Source organism: Momordica charantia (assembly GCF_013281855.1).
Source record: "Momordica charantia cultivar OHB3-1 chromosome 9 unlocalized genomic scaffold, Mcharantia_2.0 BLBB01000009.1, whole genome shotgun sequence".
Classification (NCBI taxonomy): Eukaryota; Viridiplantae; Streptophyta; class Magnoliopsida; order Cucurbitales; family Cucurbitaceae; genus Momordica; species Momordica charantia.
The window spans coordinates 3,998,204-4,021,316 of NW_028275167.1; the positions used below are offsets into that span (position 1 = coordinate 3,998,204).

The 23,113-nt window shown below is 33.6% G+C and overlaps 3 protein-coding genes across 5 annotated transcripts; all 3 read left to right on the plus strand.

The window, feature by feature from the left end:
- Positions 1-4,279: 4,279 nt before the first annotated feature.
- On the plus strand, positions 4,280-6,905 carry LOC111017343 (ADP/ATP translocase 1, mitochondrial). Its single transcript, XM_088117236.1, has 4 exons — positions 4,280-4,429; positions 5,265-5,781; positions 5,867-6,238; positions 6,354-6,905. The coding sequence occupies exons 2-4, from the start codon at positions 5,278-5,280 to the stop codon at positions 6,648-6,650; spliced, it is 1,173 nt and encodes a 390-aa protein (XP_087973362.1). The 5' UTR covers positions 4,280-4,429; positions 5,265-5,277; the 3' UTR covers positions 6,651-6,905.
- Positions 6,906-9,768: 2,863 nt separating this feature from the next.
- On the plus strand, positions 9,769-12,435 carry LOC111017334 (ADP/ATP translocase 1, mitochondrial). Of its 2 annotated transcripts, none has more exons than XM_088117237.1 (4): positions 9,769-9,908; positions 10,758-11,274; positions 11,360-11,731; positions 11,847-12,435. In XM_088117237.1, the coding sequence occupies exons 2-4, from the start codon at positions 10,771-10,773 to the stop codon at positions 12,141-12,143; spliced, it is 1,173 nt and encodes a 390-aa protein (XP_087973363.1). In that variant the 5' UTR covers positions 9,769-9,908; positions 10,758-10,770; the 3' UTR covers positions 12,144-12,435. The 2 variants fall into 2 exon arrangements, with proteins under 2 accessions (XP_087973363.1, XP_087973364.1); XM_088117238.1 differs by having other exon boundaries at positions 9,887-10,027.
- Positions 12,436-18,726: 6,291 nt separating this feature from the next.
- On the plus strand, positions 18,727-22,473 carry BB (RING/U-box superfamily protein). Of its 2 annotated transcripts, none has more exons than XM_088116882.1 (9): positions 18,727-19,004; positions 19,259-19,377; positions 19,663-19,844; positions 19,962-20,193; positions 20,357-20,397; positions 20,727-20,771; positions 21,319-21,446; positions 21,969-22,077; positions 22,173-22,473. In XM_088116882.1, exons 3-9 carry the CDS (start codon positions 19,701-19,703, stop codon positions 22,245-22,247), a joined length of 774 nt encoding a protein of 257 aa, XP_087973008.1. In that variant the 5' UTR covers positions 18,727-19,004; positions 19,259-19,377; positions 19,663-19,700; the 3' UTR covers positions 22,248-22,473. The 2 variants fall into 2 exon arrangements, with proteins under 2 accessions (XP_087973008.1, XP_022148735.1); XM_022293043.2 differs by having other exon boundaries at positions 18,727-18,975.
- Positions 22,474-23,113: the final 640 nt, after the last annotated feature.

Genomic DNA, 23,113 nt, shown 5'->3' on the forward strand with positions numbered 1-23,113 from the left:
TGAGATTAAGAGGTGCAATAATTTGAAGATGATGTGGGTGATTATGTTTGGGGAAACAAGAAAGTGACATATAAAGTGAGATTGATAAAAGTTAATTATTGAATTTGGAAAATGTCTAAATTAACTACAATAATTCAATTTGTCACATCTACCAATATGAATATAAGTTAAATTAATGAACCATCTCAACATAATAGCGCAAAAGATTAAGGAATTGACGGTCCATGTTACATTTGTGTAAATAAATATTCTTCCCCTAAAATAGTGGTTATATTAAATATAAAAAGAATTATTTAAGAAAAAAAAATAAGAGAAAATAAAAAAAAAAATGAGGGAAATATAGGGATGGTGGAGATGGGGCATGGGCCATACATATTTCCAATGTACAAAACAAAGCATTAAACTTTTAGCTGTTTAGAAAGCGCCATTTTTTCACACACCAATCAAATTATTTCTATTTTCAATATTATATTCCAAACACTATTTGTATGTATATATATATATTTTTTTTGAAATCCGTATGTCCGAGCCAGTTTGCGCAGACTAATCACGGGTCAACCGCCTGACCCTACTAGATTTGGTTGACAATGTAACTCGTAGGATATTACATCCTAAGATATCAAACACTATTTATATATATAAATTACTTTTTTTTAAGTACTATTTTTATCTTTGTATTATAATTTTTGTTCATTTTACTCATCTTAATTTCCAAAGCCATTTTGGTAGCAATACTTTTAAAAGTGATTATTTTTATCCATTTATTTTTATTTTCATATCATTTTTTCTATCTTAATTTGTCAGTTTTAGCCTAACATCTTATTCACCAAATTTCTTCAACTATAACTATTAAATTGTATTAAACAGTTGTCGACCTAAACCTAGTTCAACTGGTTCAAGGACATATCTCCAACTACAAAACTATGAGTTTGAATCCTCACCCTCACTCGTTGTACTATTAAAAAAAATGTATTAAATGGTTTTCATTATATATAAAATTTATGCTGACATTTCGTAAATGGAGATTAAAATGGTCCATTTTAAAAATTACAATAACCAAAACAAACGTTTTAAAAGTATGAACAGTTGAATGTACGATAAAAAGTATAATAAAAAGTACAGGAACGAACCAAAATGAACAAATAAATTGATTAAAATAATATTTAACAGACCTCTTCTGTTTTTCTCTCTTTTTGAGTACTCTCTCTATGATTTTTGGTCCTATAAAATTAAGAGAGTAGTACAGAATAGTACACTAAAAATACTGTGGGTTCTTTACAAATTTACCGAAGTAATAATATTTGAATTTTTTTAACCTCGACAACCCACATGTCGTGTTTAGATAATTATATGTTACAAAGTTTTTATGTATTTATTATGGTACTTACTAAATATTTAAATGAAACACATTTTTATTTTTTAAAATTTTTAACCGAATAACCAAACCATTACGAAAATTTAAAAGTGTTTTAACAGAGTTAAAAGCTTAAAATAATATATTTTCAATTAAATATGTTTCCGTACATTGTTTTATCCTTTCTTTTCCTAAATTTTTCTCTTCTATTATCCAGAAATTGTTATATTCAGGTCCGACTACCACGGCGGCCCATGACCGTCTGGCGCCATTCGGGTAGGCCCAATTTAAGGCTAATGCGGGCTGCTGGGGCCTAAAGGCCCAATAAAGAGCACGAAATTCCCACAAGCTTCCACCCTTTTTGGATAATATATACTTTTAACCGTTAAGCTATACTCATATTAAATATAAAAGTAAGAATTAAAATCCGGTAAGGTTTTAAATATTGATGTCGATATTTAAATTTAATAGAAATATCGATAAAATGTTGATGTTGATGGATATTTCTATAAATGTTATAAAAAAATCGTAACAAATAATTATTTTACCCTTTCAAAATAAGTTAAAATGATTATTATTAATACATTAGTGATATTTTGTTGATATTTTGACGATCCTTTTTTAAATACTAAGGAAATATTGATTTACCACTCAGGTTGATGTCAAACCTATTGCCACATGAAAAACATTGATTGAAATTTTGACATGTTTGACATAAATTTTATTGCTTGAATGTGGAAAGGAATTGAAATATTATTATTATTATTATTATTTATCATTTTTTAGTACAACATGTGAGGTGAGGGATCGAACTAACTTCTTGATTGAAGATATATACCAATTACCGCTGAGCTATGCTTGCTTTGACAAAATATTATTATTTTATTATTAATTTTGTTAGGTTGAATTGAAATATTAATTGTCAATACTCGATAGCAGTATTTATATTAAGCATAAAAAGGTTAAAAGTGTAAAATCGCGGGGTTGAAAGTCTAAAGTGATGACAAAAATCAGAAAAGTAAACATGAAATATAAAAGCCAAACCCCACCAATGTTGATAATTTTGGCATTGGGGTTGGTTGTTCTTTATTTTTATTATTATTATTTTTTGTAATTACTTTTTAGAGATAGGCAGTCGTTTATGACCATCACAACAACTCTAGTTATTGTCAAAATGTCCCACTTTTCGGTATTCTTTTTTGACTTTTGGCCCTTTCTTTGTTGTTTCTGAAAAATATTCCTCATCATTTGGAACTTAGATTAAATTATACGTTTTTTTTTCCGCCTATCTTGTTACATGTGATACAAATTTGAATAAGCTTAGACGAACAATCAAGACACCTAACTCATTATCTCGAGGTCAGAAATTTGATCTTCATTCTAATAATTGTTATAAATGATCCATCTAGCAAACTTATCGTAATTTGAAATTTTTTACAAACATAGTCTTTTTGTAAAGCAAATACGGACCCGTTTGATAACGTTCAAATTTAACGTTTCTTATTTCTTGTTTTCAGTTTTTTAGAAATGTGATTTACACGAGCATTTGGTAATTGTTTTTATTTTTCATTTCTCACTTTTAAGAAATATTTCTAATATTGTGAGAAATTTTGACGAACAACAAAATCAAGTTCCATTTCTATTTCTATTTCTGGGACTTTTTCTTTTGAAAATCATGAATAATAACATTATCTTATCATTTCTTGCTGATAAGAGGCATAATAAGTATATAAAATATATAAAACTGAGAATCTCTATCTCATTCTAATAGCATTTTTCTTTTTTTCTTTTTTTTTTTTTAAAAAATCTAGTGGCATTTTCTTTTTGACATCTCTTACATGTATTTGAATGGTAAACATAGCCCGCCACACCTTTGACTTGTTGTTTAGAATATGGGAATGGCCGCATGAAATTATTGCCCCATAAAAGCATGCTTAATAACCACGCTTTGGGCGGCTCTTAAATTTAGTATATGACTTAATTGTTTACATTGACCTTTGACAATCACTTCAAACACTAATAATTCTATAGGTGAACCAATGAAGAGTTGAACTCGTGAGGTATAAAATATATAATTAATTCATATATCGACTGGTAGACACCTTTCATTTTAGAGAATTGGATGTGTCCGTTCATTTAATATATAACCGTATTATATTTTTCTCAAATTCATTATTTATCCCACTTAAAAGTACAAAAGAAAAAAGTCAAAGATGTAGTCCTTATTAGCTTTGATGTGATATATATAATTTATTAAAAGTTTTCAATTTCATCACTTTTTGAAAATAGATTCATATATATAAGTTGACTCGTAGTCGTTCAAATAGTCACGATTTTGGTTATAATTTTGATTTCAAAACAAAGAAACGTAACAATTGGATGGAAAATTTATATATGTGAAAATATATAGATGCTATTTATTCCAACAAATTTTAACATTTAAATGACAACAAAAACTAATACTAATACACAAAATATTAAATAAAAAAAGTTTCAGAATGAAATGGAAATAAGTTCGATGAAATCAAACATGACAACAATTAAAAGTATTTAATTTTGGTTGACATTTTCATCCGATATTTTCATATGTTAATAAGTTCGACATCAATCTAAGGAGTGAGTCAACCAAGATAATAACATGCCTAATAATAATTAATAAAAAAAATTTAAGCCCTTTTAAAAGAAGTGAAAGATTAATTTATTAATTTAAATACTTCGGCTTAATATATTTAATTTTACAATTTTGCTACAAAATATTTATATGATATTTCCATAACATTAGAAATCAAAATCTAAAACTTTTTAAAATTATCCCGACGAACCAAAACAGCGCACGTTTCCATTTGGCTTCCCAAGGGACGGAGATGGAAGTGGGACCCATCCACATGGTCAGCGGTCAGCCATAGAGAGGTCGGGCAGGGGCAGGGGCAGCGGCCCATTTGCCACCATATAAAACCCCAAGTTTCGCCCAGCGGAGAAACCCCTCTTTTGTCCGCCTAATATATTTTCCCTCTGTTCTTCAACGCGATTTTATAGGCGGATTCCTCCTCCAACAATCCCTCGCTGCCACTCAAGGTATTCTCCCCTTTACTTTCAGATCCGCCACTCAGTTTCTTCAGATCGCCTTCTCTTTTCTCAGTTTCTGATTATATATCTGTTTCTCTGCCGTTTCTAATTGCTATTACCGCCCCAGTCTCGTGCAGATTTGTCTTTTGGTAAAAGAGTTTCCTCTTTTCAGATCTAAGGGTTCCCCTTTTTTCTGGGTTTGCTTGATTTGTGTGTTGTAGTTCATGTTTGATTCAGATCTCATGCCCCTGCCCTTTTATTGATCTGCCGTGTAGTTTTTTTTAAATGATGCTGAAATTTTGGTTTGTAAGTTATTTTACGGGAGTCCTGGTTTGGATTTTGTTGCGATATGTAAATTTTATCGGCCCCCATGAACTGATTTTTTAAAATTAATCTCCTGTTAATCGTACCTTGACTTGGATCTGAATCTGGTGTGTGCGTTTCATTCTTTTTGTTTTTGTTTTTGTATAGAGATTATCAATTATGGCGTCTTTATTTTATAATTACCCTATTGATTTGAGTTGCGTTGGGGTAGCGACATGGAATAACCCGAGTGCTGCTGCTTTGTTTTAACTCTCCACTTCGCTTTTGTCATTTCAGCTGTGATTTCGTTAATGTTATTTTTATGGGTTGATCTGATGTATAATCATTCACTTGATGTTTTACTTCTTGTATCAAAATTCCCCGAGACTTTGTTTTAGCTTTATTCTTTTTCTGTGTGCAACTGAAATCTATCTGCTCTTCTGTTGGAAATTAGAATCGTTTACCTTTAATGTTTATCTTTTTTCTTCTCTAAATTTGGAATGAAAATTTATTATGAATCTGGTATGGGCATTGGTTGCAGCGAAGAAGTAGCAATGGCTGATCAGGTTCAACATCCCTCGGTCTATCAGAAGGTTGCTGGTCAGCTCTCCCTTCAGTCTAGGGTTTCTTCGGGATTCCGTGCCTGTGATGATGGCTTTAGGAACCCTGCTCTTTATCAGAGACGTGCATCAATCAGAAACTACACAAATGCTGGATTTCAATATCCTGCTGTGCAATCCTGTGTTGCTACAACTGATCTTTCCAGAGTTGCCTCAACTGCCTCCCCCATTTTTGTTGCCGCCCCAGCTGAGAAAGGAAATTTTATGATTGACTTTCTTATGGGTGGGGTCTCGGCAGCTGTATCCAAAACTGCCGCAGCCCCGATTGAGCGTGTCAAACTCTTAATTCAAAATCAGGATGAGATGATCAAAGCTGGACGGCTGTCTGAGCCATACAAGGGTATTGGTGACTGTTTCAAACGTACAATACAAGAGGAGGGTTTTGGTTCATTGTGGAGGGGAAACACTGCCAATGTTATCCGTTATTTCCCCACTCAAGTAATTAATTTGCTTCTCTTGTCTTACACGATCGCTCCATTTTTTAAACTTTCTTGAGCTAATTGTTTTGTGAAACTTGGTCCAGGCATTGAATTTTGCTTTCAAGGATTACTTCAAAAGACTCTTCAATTTCAAGAAGGACAAAGATGGTTACTGGAAATGGTTTGCTGGTAACTTGGCATCAGGTGGTGCAGCTGGTGCTTCATCCCTTCTGTTTGTCTACTCTCTCGATTATGCTCGTACCCGGTTGGCAAACGATGCCAAAGCTGCCAAGAAAGGTGGCGAAAGGCAATTCAATGGACTGGTTGATGTCTACAGGAAGACATTGCAGTCTGATGGTATTGCTGGTCTTTACCGTGGATTTAACATTTCTTGTGTTGGTATCATTGTGTACCGTGGTTTGTACTTCGGAATGTACGATTCTCTGAAGCCTGTTTTATTGACTGGGAAGATGCAGGTCAGTTTGCTTTCGATTTAGAACTTCTTTACGTGCATAATTTTTTTGTTGATGAGATCAATGTTCGTATCAAAATGGTCTTAATATTCATTCTTGCGTGTCTGTCACTCTGCAGGATAGCTTCTTCGCTAGCTTTGCCCTCGGGTGGCTGATCACCAATGGTGCTGGGCTTGCATCCTACCCAATCGACACCGTTCGTAGAAGAATGATGATGACTTCCGGTGAAGCAGTTAAGTACAAGAGCTCAATGGATGCCTTCTCTCAGATCTTGAAGAACGAAGGTGCCAAGTCTCTGTTCAAGGGTGCCGGTGCCAACATCCTCCGTGCCGTGGCCGGTGCTGGTGTGCTCGCCGGGTACGATAAGTTGCAGGTGATCGTCTTCGGGAAGAAATATGGATCTGGTGGTGCTTAAGCAAGCCTGATTTCTTCAGGTTTTTTAGATGTTGATGAAAATCTCTCGCAAAAGAGTTTCCTGGACTTGGCCCGGCGGTTTTATTTTTTTTCCTTCAATAATTTAGTTTTGGAGGGAGTGATTCCCAAAACCTTACCCATTATATGAACATTGGATGAATTTTTGTAGACGCTGTCTTGATTAGTGTGGCAAAGACTGCCACTTAATTGTTTCTTTTGAAAGTTCTGATCAAATGATTAAAGCCATATTTTATTACAGTGATTCCCAAATCAACACTCTATGAGTTTATTAATTATATCATTATATGATTTGATTTTCCCGTCGCAGGTATTAGTAACATCATATCTCTTTTGCCATAATTCTGTGCAACTGTTTTTATGTGGTAATTTCTCCAGTGACACTGGATATCTGAATGCTGTCTGCTTAAGTATTCCCCGTCTTCTGGGGACGGTTGGAATGCTTATTATAAGTTTACTTCGACTTTTAAGATTGTGCCTAATAGGTTTGAGAAATAGTTTTGTTTTGTGACTTCTATGCTCTGTCAAACTTTAATGCTGTTGTGTACAATCTCGGTCAATCTCGGTCTACCTAGTATATTAATGGGGTACAACTTTGCACTATAGTTAGTTCAGCACTAATCAAAAATCCCCAAAGAATTCCAAGAATTCTTATTATAAGCTCGTTCCAACCCTCAATTCTCTTTTCTCGATGAACAGTTGCTCCTGAAGTGGCCAAATAAGGCCGATTTTAGGTGTGGTCTATTTGTCCATTCATCTTTCAAATTTCTTTTTAATATGAAAGTATTTATTAGATATAAAATTGAAAGTAAATGAGCTATAAGATACTCTTTAAACTTAAATAACATACTAGACACCAACTGAAAGTTTATGAGTTTATTTGACATAATTTTAAAAGTTCAAGAACTAAAATTGCAACCTAACATTTTTTTCGTTCAACAATATGATCTGATTGGCCTAAATCCACGTCATATAATTCATTAGCCTAATTTATAAATAGCTTAATACCATCCTTAACAATAAATGTATATAACTCTTTTACGAGATTGTAGGTTCAAATCCTCACACCATACTTTGTAGGGTGATAATGGAAAAGAAGGTGAAAACCTTTGAAGATGTAATCGAAATGTTTGGATGGAATTGCAACATGTTATAATGTAACTTTCAAAAGTATAATCACAAATTAAATAATGAAAAGTAAATTTAAGTAATTGCATATTTTTTTTTTTATAAAAAGCTAAAACATTATATCCTTGATCAAGAGATTTGAAGGTTGAATCTTCGCTCCATCTAGTGGTGTGAACTAAAACATATTTTAAAAATAAAATAAAATATAGAAATTAAAAGATTTACTTTCATTATTTATTTATTTTTGTCAAGATTGAGATTGTCTGCATGATTTAGGCTTAAGCTGAGTTGGAATAAGACGAAAGTTACATCATTAAAAAGGCGGAATAAAAAACTTGTGCCTCAACAACTTTTAGTTGACCTTTTGGATTTCAATATATAATATATATTTTTTTGATACCTTGAAAATTAGTTCAAGAAATAAAGGAAATTAAATATATCTGTTTTTTTTTTAAACATTATTAGTCGTTTTAAGAAGCTTTTTAAAGAAATTTTTATAAACGTTAAAAAAACATGATAAAAAAATTACCTTATCTACCATAATAATGAATGCACAAGAATAATATACCATAAATGTTTTTTTTTATTTTAATTTTTTTTAAGAAACTGTACCATAAATGTTCTTCAATATTGTAATGAGATTTATAATTTGTGGTTGTCACCCTATTATAGGTAAATAAGTGATTGATAATAAAATAAATGAGTAATTTTGAGTGGTTATGAAATATGATTCAATATTATTTGATAACATTTGATAACATTTAAAGTTATGGAGAACATAAAATTTGACACATATATATATAAAATATATAGATTAAACTCACATAAATGCTCCATATAGTAAAAGTATGAATTTTCTATTCATCCAAATCATATTATTTATCAAGAAAACTTCGAAGTTTTAATATCATTGACTTGAATTAGTGGCAAATCTATATATCTTTTTTTTAAAATAAAAAATCTATATATCCTTAACATCCAAGAACATCAAAAAAAAATTGCTGTAACCCAACTTAGAGTTATATCTTCCAGAAAATTTTCAAATGAGTTGCCAGAGCATCAAAATTACGAATTGGAACTTGTTCCATTTTCGTATGTTTACTTTCCATAAACAATAGGGTTAGTTTATGGTTAATTTTACTTAAAAATAAATTTAGTTCACAATTCGTATTTTCTTTAGTTGTTATTATTTTTTCAAAGTTAAATAAAAATTAAATTCAAACTTAAGGACCTTCGGGTATTGGCGCAGCAACAGACTATATCTAGAAGTAAAAAAAAGAAAAAAAAATTCAAGCTTAGTGATTAGGTATAAGATTTATGGAAAGTTAATCAAAAATTAATTTAATTTATTATTTTTTTTTGGTAAATACCGTCTCAAAGATGTTGGGCCCTTTGGACGCATATCAACATGGATGTAACATGCTTCGTTCGTGGTTCAAGCCCTCAATTCTTTGACTTTGCTTTTTCAAAATTTTTGTCAATAGGATACTCTTCGTTGCATGCTAAGCTCCTTGCCATCAAATAGGCTCCTCGTCTTGCAAATAGGGTGGGGCTTCGAAATCTGGTGATTTCGTTGGATTGTCTGGAGGCTATTTAGTGTACTCAATGTTGAGTCTAATACTCGATGTAAGGCTGCAATTCTTGTTGTCGATATCCTTGATATAGGGGAAAATCTGAAGGGGATGATTTTCGTCCACATTAATCGTTCTCAAAATAAGCTGGCACATCTGTTGGCTAAGAAAGCTATTTCCTCTGAGATCTCATTCCTATGAGATAATTATTTTCCGGCGTGGCTTTTAAGTGAATCGAGCGGCTAAAGTGGTGTTTATTTTTAATAAATTTCCTTCTTGTCTAAAGAGGGGGAAAAACAAAAAAAGAAAAGAAAAGATGTTGGGCCAATGGCTTGATCTAGAGGGCCAAGCCAGCCCAATATCGGCCCATTTTGACACCCCAACTCGCGACGATTGCAATTATAAAACCCTAAACTATTGCAGAACGCAAAAGCCCCTCTAAGTCTCCGCCTAAAATATTCGCTCCTCTTCCTTCCAACGCGACATTGTAGGCGCTGCGGACTCCTCCAACAATCCCTCGCGGCCATCAGTTTTCTCCAAGGGTATAATTCTTTCTCTCTTTTAGATCCGCCATTTCTCTTTCAACCTCTCGCAATTTCACTCTCAGATCAGATCGCTTCTTTCCACTTTTCGCACAGCTCCACTCCCACTTTGATCCTCGGTAAAAGCGTTTCTTATTCCTCTTTCTGCTGCATTTTTTGGTGATCTGATCGCTAACTTGCTTGGCTTACCATTCATCTGCTGTTTAGATCAGGATATGCATGTTGTGCGTGTGGTGAATGGTTGTTATTTAGTTTAACAGACTGCTGAAATTCTGCTGTTGAAGTTAGTGAGCGAAATCTTTGATGTTGTGGTTTTACATATTTTCGATTTGAATTTTTTTATCTTGTCGTGAAATTGTTGATTGTAGTTTCTTGAGGATGACTGGGTCTCCTCTTGTTAGTTGTTGTCTTCATTTTTTATTCTCTGTATCGGCGGTTTGGTGTGCTTATGGGGATAAATGAGTGCCCTCTATGTCTTTTGTAACTTGAGTTGGATCTGAATATGTTGTTTGTGCACTTCTCTCTCTGTCTTATTAAGATTGTTTTGCTTGCAAATTGACATTCTCTCCATTACGTTAGAGGATTGGGTGCCATAGTAGTGATATCATAATTCAATATCAGAACTAGTTTGTTATTGGACGCAGTTGCATAATCGTCTACTTTTTGTAACATTTAAAGATGCTTGAAAGTTTATAATGTTGTTGCGTAATTATGTTAAGATCTTACTTTCCTTTAAGATCTCATGTCCAACCATACTCTAGGCCCATCACTGTCAGACATTGTTAATGTGTGCCCTCAAAATCTAAAATGAAAAGTTCTCATCTGATCAAGATGTGGAAATTATTGCAGGGAAGAAGTAGCTATGGCTGATCAGGTTCAACATCCTACCGTCTATCAGAAGGTTGCTGGTCAGCTCTCCCTTCAGTCGAGGGTTTCTCAAGGTTTCCGTGCCTGTGATGATGGCTTTAGTAACCCTGCTCTTTATCAGAGACGTGCATCAATCAGAAACTATACAAATGCTGGATTTCAATATCCTGCTGTGCAATCCTGTGTTGCTACAACTGATCTTTCAAGAGTTGCCTCAACTGCCTCCCCCATTTTTGTTGCTGCACCTGCTGAGAAAGGAAATTTTATGATTGACTTTCTTATGGGTGGGGTCTCAGCGGCTGTATCCAAGACTGCTGCAGCTCCAATTGAGCGTGTCAAACTCTTAATCCAAAATCAGGATGAGATGATTAAAGCTGGACGGCTGTCTGAGCCATACAAGGGTATTGGTGACTGTTTCAAACGTACAATACAAGAGGAGGGTTTTGGTTCATTGTGGAGGGGAAACACTGCCAATGTTATTCGTTATTTCCCCACTCAAGTGAGTAATTTGCTTCTCTTGTCTTACTCGATCGCTCCATTTTTTAAACTTTCTTGAGCTAATTGTTTTGTGAAACTTGGTCCAGGCATTGAACTTTGCTTTCAAGGATTACTTCAAAAGACTCTTCAATTTCAAGAAGGACAAAGATGGTTACTGGAAATGGTTTGCTGGTAACTTGGCATCAGGTGGTGCAGCTGGTGCTTCATCCCTTCTGTTTGTCTACTCTCTCGACTATGCTCGTACCCGGTTGGCAAACGACGCCAAAGCTGCCAAGAAAGGTGGCGAAAGGCAATTCAATGGACTGGTTGATGTCTACAGGAAGACATTGCAGTCTGATGGTATCGCTGGTCTTTACCGTGGATTTAACATTTCTTGTGTTGGTATCATTGTGTACCGTGGTTTGTACTTCGGAATGTACGATTCTCTGAAGCCTGTTTTATTGACTGGGAAGATGCAGGTCAGTTTGCTTTCGATTTAGAACTTCTTTACGTGCATAATTTTTTTGTTGATGAGATCAATGTTCGTATCAAAATGGTCTTAATATTCATTCCTGCGTGTCTGTCACTCTGCAGGATAGCTTCTTTGCTAGCTTTGCCCTCGGGTGGCTGATCACCAATGGTGCTGGGCTTGCATCCTACCCAATCGACACCGTTCGTAGAAGAATGATGATGACTTCCGGTGAAGCAGTTAAGTACAAGAGCTCAATGGATGCCTTCTCTCAGATCTTGAAGAACGAAGGTGCCAAGTCTCTGTTCAAGGGTGCCGGTGCCAACATCCTCCGTGCCGTGGCCGGTGCTGGTGTGCTCGCCGGGTACGATAAGTTGCAGGTGATCGTTTTCGGGAAGAAATATGGATCTGGTGGTGCTTAAGCGGGGCTGTATCCTTGAGAGGATTTGTTCAGTTTTTAGATGTTGATGAAAATGTCCACTCCAGAGTTTTTGGACTTGATCCGGCGATTTTTTTTCCTTCAATAATTTAGTTTTGAAGGGAGTGATATTCCCTAACGCATTTGATATATTATTAACTTTAAAGGGTCACGATTTAGTTTTGGATTTAGATCCACAGTTTGTAGCTGCTTGTCACTTTTGCCCCTTTTAGAATCTCTAAATAATTCCTCAGAAGATACTTTCATTTGAATTTTATGATGTTGATTTTAGCGAACTGGATTTTGCAATCTCTTGAAATTGAGGATGCTCACGTGGATGGTGTTGTATAAGACCATGTTTTTGGATCTAAAGAAAATTATCAATCCAAATTAATCCAACACTTGTCCCGATTTTATAATTCAACTCTGTTCAGTCCTACTTCTATTTTCAGTTGCGTTGAGATTCGATTGATCTTTTCTTTTTTCTAAATTTTCTCTAATAATTTTTAATTCTAAGCTTGTAGTCTTATTTTTAAATAAATGTTCTACTTGATGCTCTAAAAACTGAGTGTAAAATTGCTTATGAAACAAACTTGAGACTCGGGCATGACATTTAAATGCACCATTAATATATAGCACACCATTTATCAAAAAAGGTAAAATACATTTTTGTCATTGAATTTGAGGTTAAGTTTGTATTTAGTCTCAGTAAAGATCTCTAGAGTCAAACATGAAGTGACATTTGCTTATGTGTTAATTTTGACCCAACCTCAATCTCAGTAACTCGAAGTGTATTTTACCAAAAAAAAAAAAAAAAAAACATCTACACCATCTGCTTCAATTAAAATAAAAAAAAGGGTCAGAAGTGTGATAAGAATAGAAAATTACCAGTCCTTGTCCATACCCCATACCAATCATAGAAAAAGTGTTTAATCCAAAATTTAATTCTTCATATTAAATTATGCGATATAATTAATGCTCTACAACCGAAATTTAAAATTGCTTACAAAACGAATACAAGAAATTTGTTAATTTGTTAAAGTTTCGAGTTAACTGACCATAAGAATAGAAACTAAATTCCTTGTAAAAGAAAAATAAAAAACGAACCCCTTTTTCTGAACAACATTTATTCAGAATTCAGATTCAGAATTCCTTTTTGCTAAAAAATTAAAATCGAAAGATATAAAATCCGACAATGTCGGGGACAAAAAATTAACCCCCGAGTACGTAAAATGGAGCGACGGAGATTTTTACTGTTTTGGTAGAAAGAAAAATCCGATGCGTCGTCTAGGCTTTCTGGACATTGAGAAAGGTCAGTGGGGCCCACCCCCACATCCTTGGTAATAAAATCTTCTCCTTCGTCTTGTCGTCTACAATTTGGACAGCTTCTTTTGTTTGATTTTACGTATCTATAAAGATATTACAGGGAACCTCAATTTAAAAATCATTCCCTATATAAGATATTGAATACTATTTTAAAAATTGGTTCGATTCTCCACTTCGCAATTGTTAAACTTGAAAAAGAAAAAAAAACTCTTTCAATTTTATTTTAATTCCTAAATTATATATATATATATATATATATCCATTTAGGTTTTTTAGTTGTCTTCTTTTAGGTTTGGCGATAAGTTACTAAAGGAAGTTGGAGTTGCATATAAGAGATGCTAGTTGGAATGTCTTAAATCAAATTCCTTCCTCATTTTATGGTATTGATTTCACCATAAATATTCATACAAATTGTTATGATGGAGTCGGACTCACCAATCGATTTAGACGTTGTTCCAAGTAAAGTACCACTCGAACACGACATTTCGAATGTTATGATGTTCTGCTAGGTGCACCCCTTCCAAAGTAGCAAAGATTTATGCTCGAACAGGTGAGTATGTTACTTTAGTCAATTTCATCATTAGTCACTGCGTGACTACTTCCCCTCTCATTTTAGCAATGATCGATGCTTTAATGCTATTGAGTGTGCTCCTGCATGTGACATCAACATTAACTTTGAATTATCCTTACGAGGAGACTTCTAGCAACACTAGGTATTGTCCATACTGGCAATTTAACGCGATCTCCTTTTGACTTTCCTCTTCTCTTCTCCATGTGAAATTTCCTTCCAATATGATAACACCCACTCCTTTCTAATTTTGGCATTTAGTATTTGTTTGAAATTGCAGTTTGAATTTCAATCCTAACATAAGGACTAAGGTCCCATGATGGCCACCTATCTTATGAATTAATTCCTATGTGTTTCTCGATACCAAATGTTGTAGGATTAAGCGATTGTTCCGTGAGATTAGTCGAAGTGCGTGAAAGCGGATCGGAACACTCATGGATATACTAATAATAATAAAAAAAAAGACTAAAGTCAAGCTGAATTTCTATTATTACAAGTGATTAATGGTTCAAAAACCATATTTATAAGTATTTTTTAAAATTGTATTATCCATACAATTGCTTTTACAGACATACATGTGTAAATATTTGAGAAAACTATACTCTCAATAAATTTTGTTTAACAATAACAACAACAACAAATAAAATGGAAGAAACAACATAATTATGAGAAACTAATCCCCATATTAGCGGAGTTAACCCAACAAAATTACAGAACCTGTCTTTTAGAATAATTGCTTTTTCTTTAAAAAAAAATTGTAAAATTGTTGACCACTTTTTTCTCAAAAATAATAAATTGGTTTTCAATATAATAATTAGAAATAAATAAATAAATAAAAGGGCAGAAGAATTAATTCGTTGCTTGGGAGGAAGGTTTTGTGGGGGTCCCCCACCAAGGCGAAACCATTTTTACTCATCTTTTCACATGGAAATATGATAATGATTATGACCCATTTTTCCTTTTAATTGTTTTCATATTATTTCAAAAAATCATTTTGCGCTTTTTTTAATACGTTAAAAAGTAACGGAAAACTGATGTGGCGTTGATATAGACCAACAAAGTGTTGATGTGGGGACCAGCTTGATGTTAAGGTCTATTGTCAATTGTTCGATAACTTGTGAAGAGAAAAAACGTACATTAGCATGGTGTTCGTTGAAGTGAATTTGACCGTGAAGAGGATGTATTAGTTAGTGTTCTATACTGGATAAAAACTATACAGAGATCAAAGAGTCCTATTTATGAAGGTAGTATTTGGATGGTCGGGATCTTTAGTAGATATGATTGAAAATCATGTTGTAAACGACAAAGTTCGAGTAGACATGTAGTCGAGTGTTGAGAAATATCCTTTAACCTATAAACTTAAGATTTTAGGCCTAATGGTAATTTAACATAGTATCAAAATATGATGTAACGTGTTTGAATTCTTATAGTATCATTTTTTATCTAGTCTGGTTCTAATTTCCCAGGGCTACGAGTGAAGGAGAGTATTAGCAAATATATCTTTACATTTTTATTATAAACTTTTAGATTTAGTGATAGTAAAATGTACATTATAGCTCATGATACTATGATTAATTGACATCTCACGCTCGTAGTAAAAAATTAAGAATGCCCCCACTAACCACAAATCTTTGAAATCATATAAATTTACTTTTTTGACGAGATTAACTCCGCCATCTATTTAAGTACATAATTCTATACAATAAATTAAAAAACTTAAAATGTTTGAATCTCCAAGGGATCACGCCACCATGTAGTTAAAAAATAAATTTTTATTTATTTATTTTAGATTTCTTGTTTTATGAAACATGTAGATAAGAAGACAGCAGCTGAAAACATTCCCCAAAGGAAAAAATAAAAAAAAATTGGAATGAATAAAATAGTAAAGATTTGAGTGAAGGGGAAGGACATAGGCTTGTTGGGAGAAGACACAGAGAAAGCTATGTACAACCAGACAAGGCAGTTGGTTTTGGTACTGTCAACTTCTTGGACTTTTAGACCACAAAGTTTCCAAAAAAAAAAAAAAAAAAAAAAAAACAATATTTTTCATTAAATAAATGCAAAAAATCTTATCCTGTTTTTTTTTTCATCACTTTAAAGCTGTCTTCCCCATATTAAAATATTATTTTGGTCCGCTAAAAAAAATTTTCTCATTCCACAGTGAGCTACATATAACTTCTATGAACTTCAATAATAGAATCTTAAGATTACATGAAAACCTCAGCAATCATCCACGAGAATTGATTGTCGACGGTGTACTACAATCCGAGATCTCGAACTCTACGATCCCAACAACGTAACTAAGCAAAAACGCACACCGACATTGTCCTCTCGACCAGCATGGCTCTTGTAGCATCAATTTCATTCCTCTTCTTCTCCTATTGTTTTATCTCCACCAATCCCAACAGGGACTAGTCATAGGGCTAAGCAAACATTGTGATCAATGTAGGGTTCGAACTTGAGACCTCAAGATAGGTGATGATACCTCAAAGCTTGAAGTGTTTGTGCCATTTCTCATGTGACCATTATAGACAACCTTAAATTTTAAAATTTGTTCTATTTCGACTCATGATTCTTTAAAACGTCAAAATTTTTTTTTTTTTTGAAACGAGAGTTTTTATTAAATGTCAATCTTAGTACTAACAACCACCATATTATAGTGAAATTACTAACATAAATTTAAAATTCAAATAATGTTGATATACCAAAACAAAATTTAAATTTAATATACATTTGTATACAGTATACAGCCACACAAAAATAAATAAAAATAATAATAAATATTGAATGTGGTTTTGGATTTGATAGGGCAAAACGAGAGAGAGAGAGAGAGAGAGAGAGAGAGAGAGAGAGAGAAACAAGAGATCAGAACAGAATCAGAAGAATCAGACACTTTAGAACCTTTGTTTTGTTTTGGTAATAAGTAAAAATTCACAACACCACTGTAACACACCATTTGTACGGTCTACTTGTACTACAATCTCCCTTTTTTTCCCCTACTATTTTTAGTTATAAAACTTTGCTTAATCTTATTTATTTCTAATATTTTAAAATTTTCCTAACACCTATCTAAACTTTTAGATTTTTACCGGTTTTTTTAGTGCAATATATAATAGCGGGAGTTCAAATTCACGACATTTTAATCGAAGGTATGTGCTTTAACCAGTTGAGCTATGCTTAGCTCTGTTATAATTATATCTACTTCATCTTTGTATTTTAATTTTTTTTATTGAATTGTTGAACTTTTTTTTTATATATTTTTTCTAAGTTATTACCCTTCGACCACTATTGTCATAGCTTAGTACTTGAAATGTCTATGTATTCGCTTAAGAGTCGAAGGGGTTCAAACCTCTTGCAAATTTGTTAGAACGTGTGTATCATTAATTCATTTAACATTTCTATGATACACTAATGATATAATATTTAAGTTAATATGTATATAACTCAACTGATTAAGATAAGATCAATTTTATAACTAAAAAGTTGCTAGTTCGAAGCTCCATCTCACTTAGAAAAAATGTATATTATTTATCTTTTAAGACTGATGTGACAAGCTAATTTTAGACGTAATCCGCACCAATCAAGCTAATTTTAGACGTAATCCGCACCAATCAACATAGTAGATAAATTTTTTAGTTAAAGAACATGTGGGGTTAAGAATTTGAACTTCTGACCTTTGATCGAAAATATATACTTTAACAGTTATTCTCAAATTGACACGATAGGATATAAATTTACTAAACACAGAGATTAAAAATAAAGAGGTTTATTAGAATTTTTAAACATTTGAAAAAATTTTAAAGTTAGAAAGCAAACAAATAATTTAAGATATCTTGTTTTGTTTCCAGAGGTCCAAGATTTAAACACTCGTTCCCACGTAGTACCCAAAAAACATATAATTCAATTTATTAACTTTTGTTTTCTGTTTTTTTGGTTGGCTGTCCTGTCTCTCAGTTCAGCTCCACCGGCTGTTCCCATGGCTTTACTCTTCCTTTTCTTTTCTGGGTCGAGATTGAATTTGACATAGCCTTTTGTTCTGTTTTTTTGCCCCTTCTTCCATTTTCTCATCCTGAAATTACACAATTTTCCATCCCACTTTCTCGGGAAAATTTCCATTTTTCCCTTCATGGGTTCGGATATTCCTAATCCTCTGTAACATCCTCTCTGTCAACTTGAATTTTGCTGCTGCTTCCATTAAAACTTTTCTCAAACATGGTAAATTTTGATTCTAATGGAACACACAAAAAAAAAAAAAGGAAAAAAAATTTGATGATCTCTGAAATCCCCAAGACAGACCAGAGATAAATTCCATGGAAATTCCTGGACTTGTTATTATTATTATTTTGTATCATTTTTAATTGAAATCACAAATGTGAAATGCTACAGTATAATTCACGTCAATCTCTCTCTCTATCTATGTTTTCTTTTTGGGTAAATTTTATTTTATTTTCCGTGAATAGTGTTGTTTCTGACATAAAACATGTTTGGCCAGCGAGAAAATAAAATAAGATAAAATTAAAATGGAGCCATGGACATAGAGAAGGAGGGTGGACCACTTTTTTTATTTTTTATTTTATCGAGAAAATTACCATCTTTTCTTTCTTTTTTTCCTTTAGTTTATCGAAATATATACAAGTAAAAGAAACCCAAAAATCAAAATTCCCCTTTTTTAAAAAATATGAACTTGGCGATTTGAAGAAGATTTCAAAGCCCCCTCCCATCAACCAGCTTAAAAACCACCCTTTACTCAGAGATGGGAAATGGATTATAGCCAGAAAACAAACTGAAGGAAGAAAGAAAAAAGAAAAAAAAAACAGACCCATTATCCCATTTCCTTTCATTTTCATCTCTCTCTCTGCTGAACTCTGTTAGAAGCCAAGAGTTCTAGAGAGAGAGAGAGAGAGGGAGGAAAAAAAAAAGAGTTCTAGAGTGAGAGAGAAAGGTCCATCCTCCATTTCTCAAGCTTCCCTTGTACCTCATTTTCTCTCTCGGAATCAAGAAATTTCTTTTGTTTGTTTCTTATGTTTGGGAGAAGCCTTTTTGTTGTTGTTGTTGTTCCTTTTTTGCTCTGTTTTTATTCTAAATATTATGAGGATTCTAACGAATACTGGGATCTGTACCTGTTTATTTTTTGCTCGTTTGTCTGCATTTATCTGATTCTTAGGATTCTCTTACATCTTTATTTTTCTTTATTGCTCATTTGTCTACATTCTCTAATTCCACAGATTTTTCCTCTGTCAGAGCGTGAAGAGATTTTCTGGGGGAGTTTCTGTTTGGTTGTCCAGAAAGGAAAATCCATAGGATTTTGCCTTGTGTTTTCCTTTTGGGTACATAAAAAGAAAATGTAAGTTCGTATTTGGTTTTTGTGCAAGTTTTTGAGTTGATGGGTGTTTTAGGGCCTATTTCATTGGAACGTAAAAAATTGTAAACCTACAAATTTTCTCAGCTTTCTCTGCTTTTTCCCCAAGTTTTCTCAGCAACCAAACAGATTGTGGACAAATCCATTCTGGGTCTTGTACAACTTGTAGAAAAACTTCACCTTTTGCTTAAAATTCCAAAGCTTTTGACAATGTAGGTTTCAAGTTCATTTTTTGTTTGATGTATTCTTCTGTTTTGTACTTTTTTGCAGTTAAATTTGGCGAATTATAGTGCTGTTTGCTGCTTAAGATGAATGAGGACAGACAAATGGAAGTACATTATATCGACACCGGCTTCCCGTACACGACGACAGAGAGCTTTATGGATTTCTTTGAAGGGCTCCATCACCACCAGGTACCTGCTTATGGCAATGCTGGGCCATTGCTTGATCAGGTATTCCGAAAAGTCGAAACTTTTATGAAAAACGATGAAAATTTTCCGATACTTGAACTCAGGTCTTGTAAGTTGGTAGTAATTAGTATTGGAAATGTATGGTACTTTGGTTCTTAGGGAAATGCATACTGGTCGATGAATATGCAATGTTACAAATTTGGAGTATCCGATCCCGGGAATACATATTACGGCCATTCCGAGGAAAGTCATCATTTGCCACCTTCAATGGATATTGGTGAAAGGGGGTGGGAGTATCCTTCAACCGTGACTGTCGAAAATCCTGAACCGACGTATGCACCATCGGTGGAGGAGGATGTTGTAGATGCTCATTTTATACCCGAAGAAGAATGTAAGTGTTGGCAGATCTGATAATGATACCAAGTCTGTTCAAATGATAACGTTGATTTTTTTTTTTTTTGCAAACTGTCGAGTTTAATTGTCGAAAATGTTTGAAGAACGGCATAGTTGCAGATCTTATCATCAGCTTTTTACTTTGTTTTCCTGTTTTGCAGGTGATTTCAGTCATCAAGAGGAGGAGACCAGTACATCTCAAGTATGATTCTTCGTCGTTGATTTTGCAATATGCCTCTTCTTTTATTTCCATACAAAAGTCACCAACAAGTTTTAGGATCATCATCTACCTAATTCCTCTTACGAATTGTGGTTTAATCGAAACGCGTATCTGTTTATTAATAAATTGGGACATAACCTCGTTATCATCAAAGATTGTCAAATGTTTATATACTGTTGTACTAAAGTTATCAAGTGGCTGATTGAATTACTTTTGTCCTCAACTTTAACTTTTGTCGCTTTTACACTTGAGAATACACCTCTTTTAGTTCAAAACGCATCGAATCCATCTCATTTTGTTCGTCTCCTCAGGTTGTATGGCAAGATGAGATTGATCCTGATCACATGACCTATGAGGTAACGTTATCTTTTAGAAACACAATATGATAGAGATTCTCATTCCGTTTTCTAGACGATACTTGTTTCTATGACGACTTGTAGGATTGTTCCATGAAGGAATGAAAAGATCATTTGGCATACGATTCTCATGCTTTAAGATGTTTCCCATCTTGAGTAATATATTTGCGATTAGTAACCACGACCACTGCGATGATTTCGAGAGAAAGAGGAAAAATTATGCTATGACAACATTATAACCTTAAAATCTTCATACCAAACCAGTTTTAGATCAAGGATCAATCATCTTTGTTTTTTGTTTTTGATCAAAATTATTGCTGACATAAGAAGCTTTTAGGCTCAATTGCTTTAACTTTTAACAGTTTGTGATAAAAAGTTTTTAGGCTCAATTTTCAAACAAGCCCCTAATTCCCTTTGTAAATTACCATTTGAACTATGTGTGGCTGTCGAATAAATGAGAACCAAAGGACTTGACTGTAAAAAGAAAAAAGCTTCAATGGGAATGTCTGGAGCCATAACTGGACATTTTACTACACGATTTTACCAGGAACTATTGGACTTGGGCGAATCGGTTGGAACTCAAAGTCGGGGGCTTTCTGAAGAACAAATAAGTCTGCTTCCGACTGCGAAATGCAAGTTAACGAGCTTTTTCTCGAGAAAAAAGCCAGAGGAAAGGTATGGTTTTTGACATATGTTGCATTAGAGTAAACTCGCTCAATGTTTGGTTAATCTGCTTTACTTCGAGGGCATAGGAACATTCTTGTCAAAATAACTTGTAATGATCTATTGGTAATCGGTCCGGAACATTTTAAACAACAGTTTCTATGAATTAGGATACAATGTCGGTCTTTATATGATGTTTGATTCTGATACGTTTACCTTAGAGTCATATGCATCCATTTTTCCGTCCTAGTACGCGAGATAGTACTGTCAAATGAACCTATACTCTTTGATGTCCTTGGTGTGTTGTGTAGCCATGTCGAATCTCTAACATATGATACAAATATTCCACAAATCTCCAAGCTTAAATACCATGGTTAGAAAGCATTAAAAAACGCTAATAATTCGGTTTAGCAGTAGATTGTTCTCGGAGTTATTTCTTATGTTGCTGATTGTAGATTAGTACTTTCTCGGTACGGTATTTACATTCAGGATCTCGGTTTAATATTGATTGTACTTGTTTCGTTTCGACTGCAGATGTGTGATTTGCCAAATGAGGTACAAGAGAGGGGACAAACAAATAAAGTTGCCCTGCAAGCATTTCTACCATAACAAATGCATAACCAAATGGCTTACTATAAACAAAGTCAGTTCTTTTCTTGACTTTCTTATATCTCCCTATTTCCACCATTTCTACTTCTAATTTCCTTTCATCTCACAAATCGTCATTGTCATTGTCAGATATGTCCGATCTGCAACATCGAGGTGTTTGGAGACGAAGGCGTGAATGCGTCTGGCAGCGATAACCGACAGTAGATTTTTGGAAGCTCTAACATTTTGCTCCTCCTCTCCTTCCTTTTCCATTTTTGCCTTCTCCTCCATTTTGTACATCTCTACTTAACTAAGTAAAAATTAAGTACTCTAATCCTCAATCTTCCTCCCACACTTGCCTTCTGCCAAAGAGAAACAAATTGTAACCTCATTTAACAACTTATCAACTTCTTCGCCTGAAGATTGAAGTCTAGTTATCATCTTAAATTTAGATTAGCTTGTTTTATAGTCATTTTTCGAAATCGGGGGTCTGTGTTGGATTCTAGTGATTAACGATATTCGGATCTTTGGACAAGTCAAGATTAGATTGAGAGATGTTTTGAATCTAACCCAGTTGTTCGAGTTGCAAACTAGTCATTCTAATTGTTAGTGATGTGGTCTCATTTATTTTGATTTTGTAAAAGGAACAGTGAGAATGATAAACTTCGAGAATCTATTTAACTCGTTTTCACTCCTTGAATTTTATTGTCTCTTAAAATTATTAGCAAGTAAAATGAAGCTAAAAAACTCTTTCATTGAACTGAAATTAATAAAAACAAATGTGTAAGTACAGAAAGTAAAGAAAATGTTTACGAGTTAATAAGTACTATTTGCTTAGTTTCAGTCCAATTCAAGTTAAGTATAATTCATGATTAAATTTCAAGTAAAACAAGTTCAAGTAATTTAAAACAGTGAAACCAAGAAAAAAAAATGGTAATCCTAATATACTATGTCGATGTGAGTTTATGGATGATGTTACACGTCTTACTTGGCTATGACACAGTTTTCGTTGGAGCCTGGAAACAAAAACTTGCATTGATGTGATATTTTGCCACGTACACTATGATACTTAAGGTAGTACTGAGTAGAAG

What these genes read in the sequence shown, in the direction of transcription:
- LOC111017343 (XM_088117236.1), top strand. Translation starts at nt 5,278, where the DNA reads ATGGCTGATCAGGTTCAACATCCCTCGGTCTATCAGAAGGTTGCTGGT. An exon ending in TCCGTTATTTCCCCACTCAA is followed by an intron (nt 5,782 to 5,866) that starts GTAATTAATTTG and finishes AACTTGGTCCAG; the next exon opens with GCATTGAATTTTGCTTTCAA. An exon ending in TATTGACTGGGAAGATGCAG is followed by an intron (nt 6,239 to 6,353) that starts GTCAGTTTGCTT and finishes GTCACTCTGCAG; the next exon opens with GATAGCTTCTTCGCTAGCTT.
- LOC111017334 (XM_088117237.1), top strand. Translation starts at nt 10,771, where the DNA reads ATGGCTGATCAGGTTCAACATCCTACCGTCTATCAGAAGGTTGCTGGT. An exon ending in TTCGTTATTTCCCCACTCAA is followed by an intron (nt 11,275 to 11,359) that starts GTGAGTAATTTG and finishes AACTTGGTCCAG; the next exon opens with GCATTGAACTTTGCTTTCAA. An exon ending in TATTGACTGGGAAGATGCAG is followed by an intron (nt 11,732 to 11,846) that starts GTCAGTTTGCTT and finishes GTCACTCTGCAG; the next exon opens with GATAGCTTCTTTGCTAGCTT.
- BB (XM_088116882.1), top strand. Translation starts at nt 19,701, where the DNA reads ATGAATGAGGACAGACAAATGGAAGTACATTATATCGACACCGGCTTC. An exon ending in AGGAGACCAGTACATCTCAA is followed by an intron (nt 20,398 to 20,726) that starts GTATGATTCTTC and finishes TCGTCTCCTCAG; the next exon opens with GTTGTATGGCAAGATGAGAT. An exon ending in CTGATCACATGACCTATGAG is followed by an intron (nt 20,772 to 21,318) that starts GTAACGTTATCT and finishes CGATTTTACCAG; the next exon opens with GAACTATTGGACTTGGGCGA.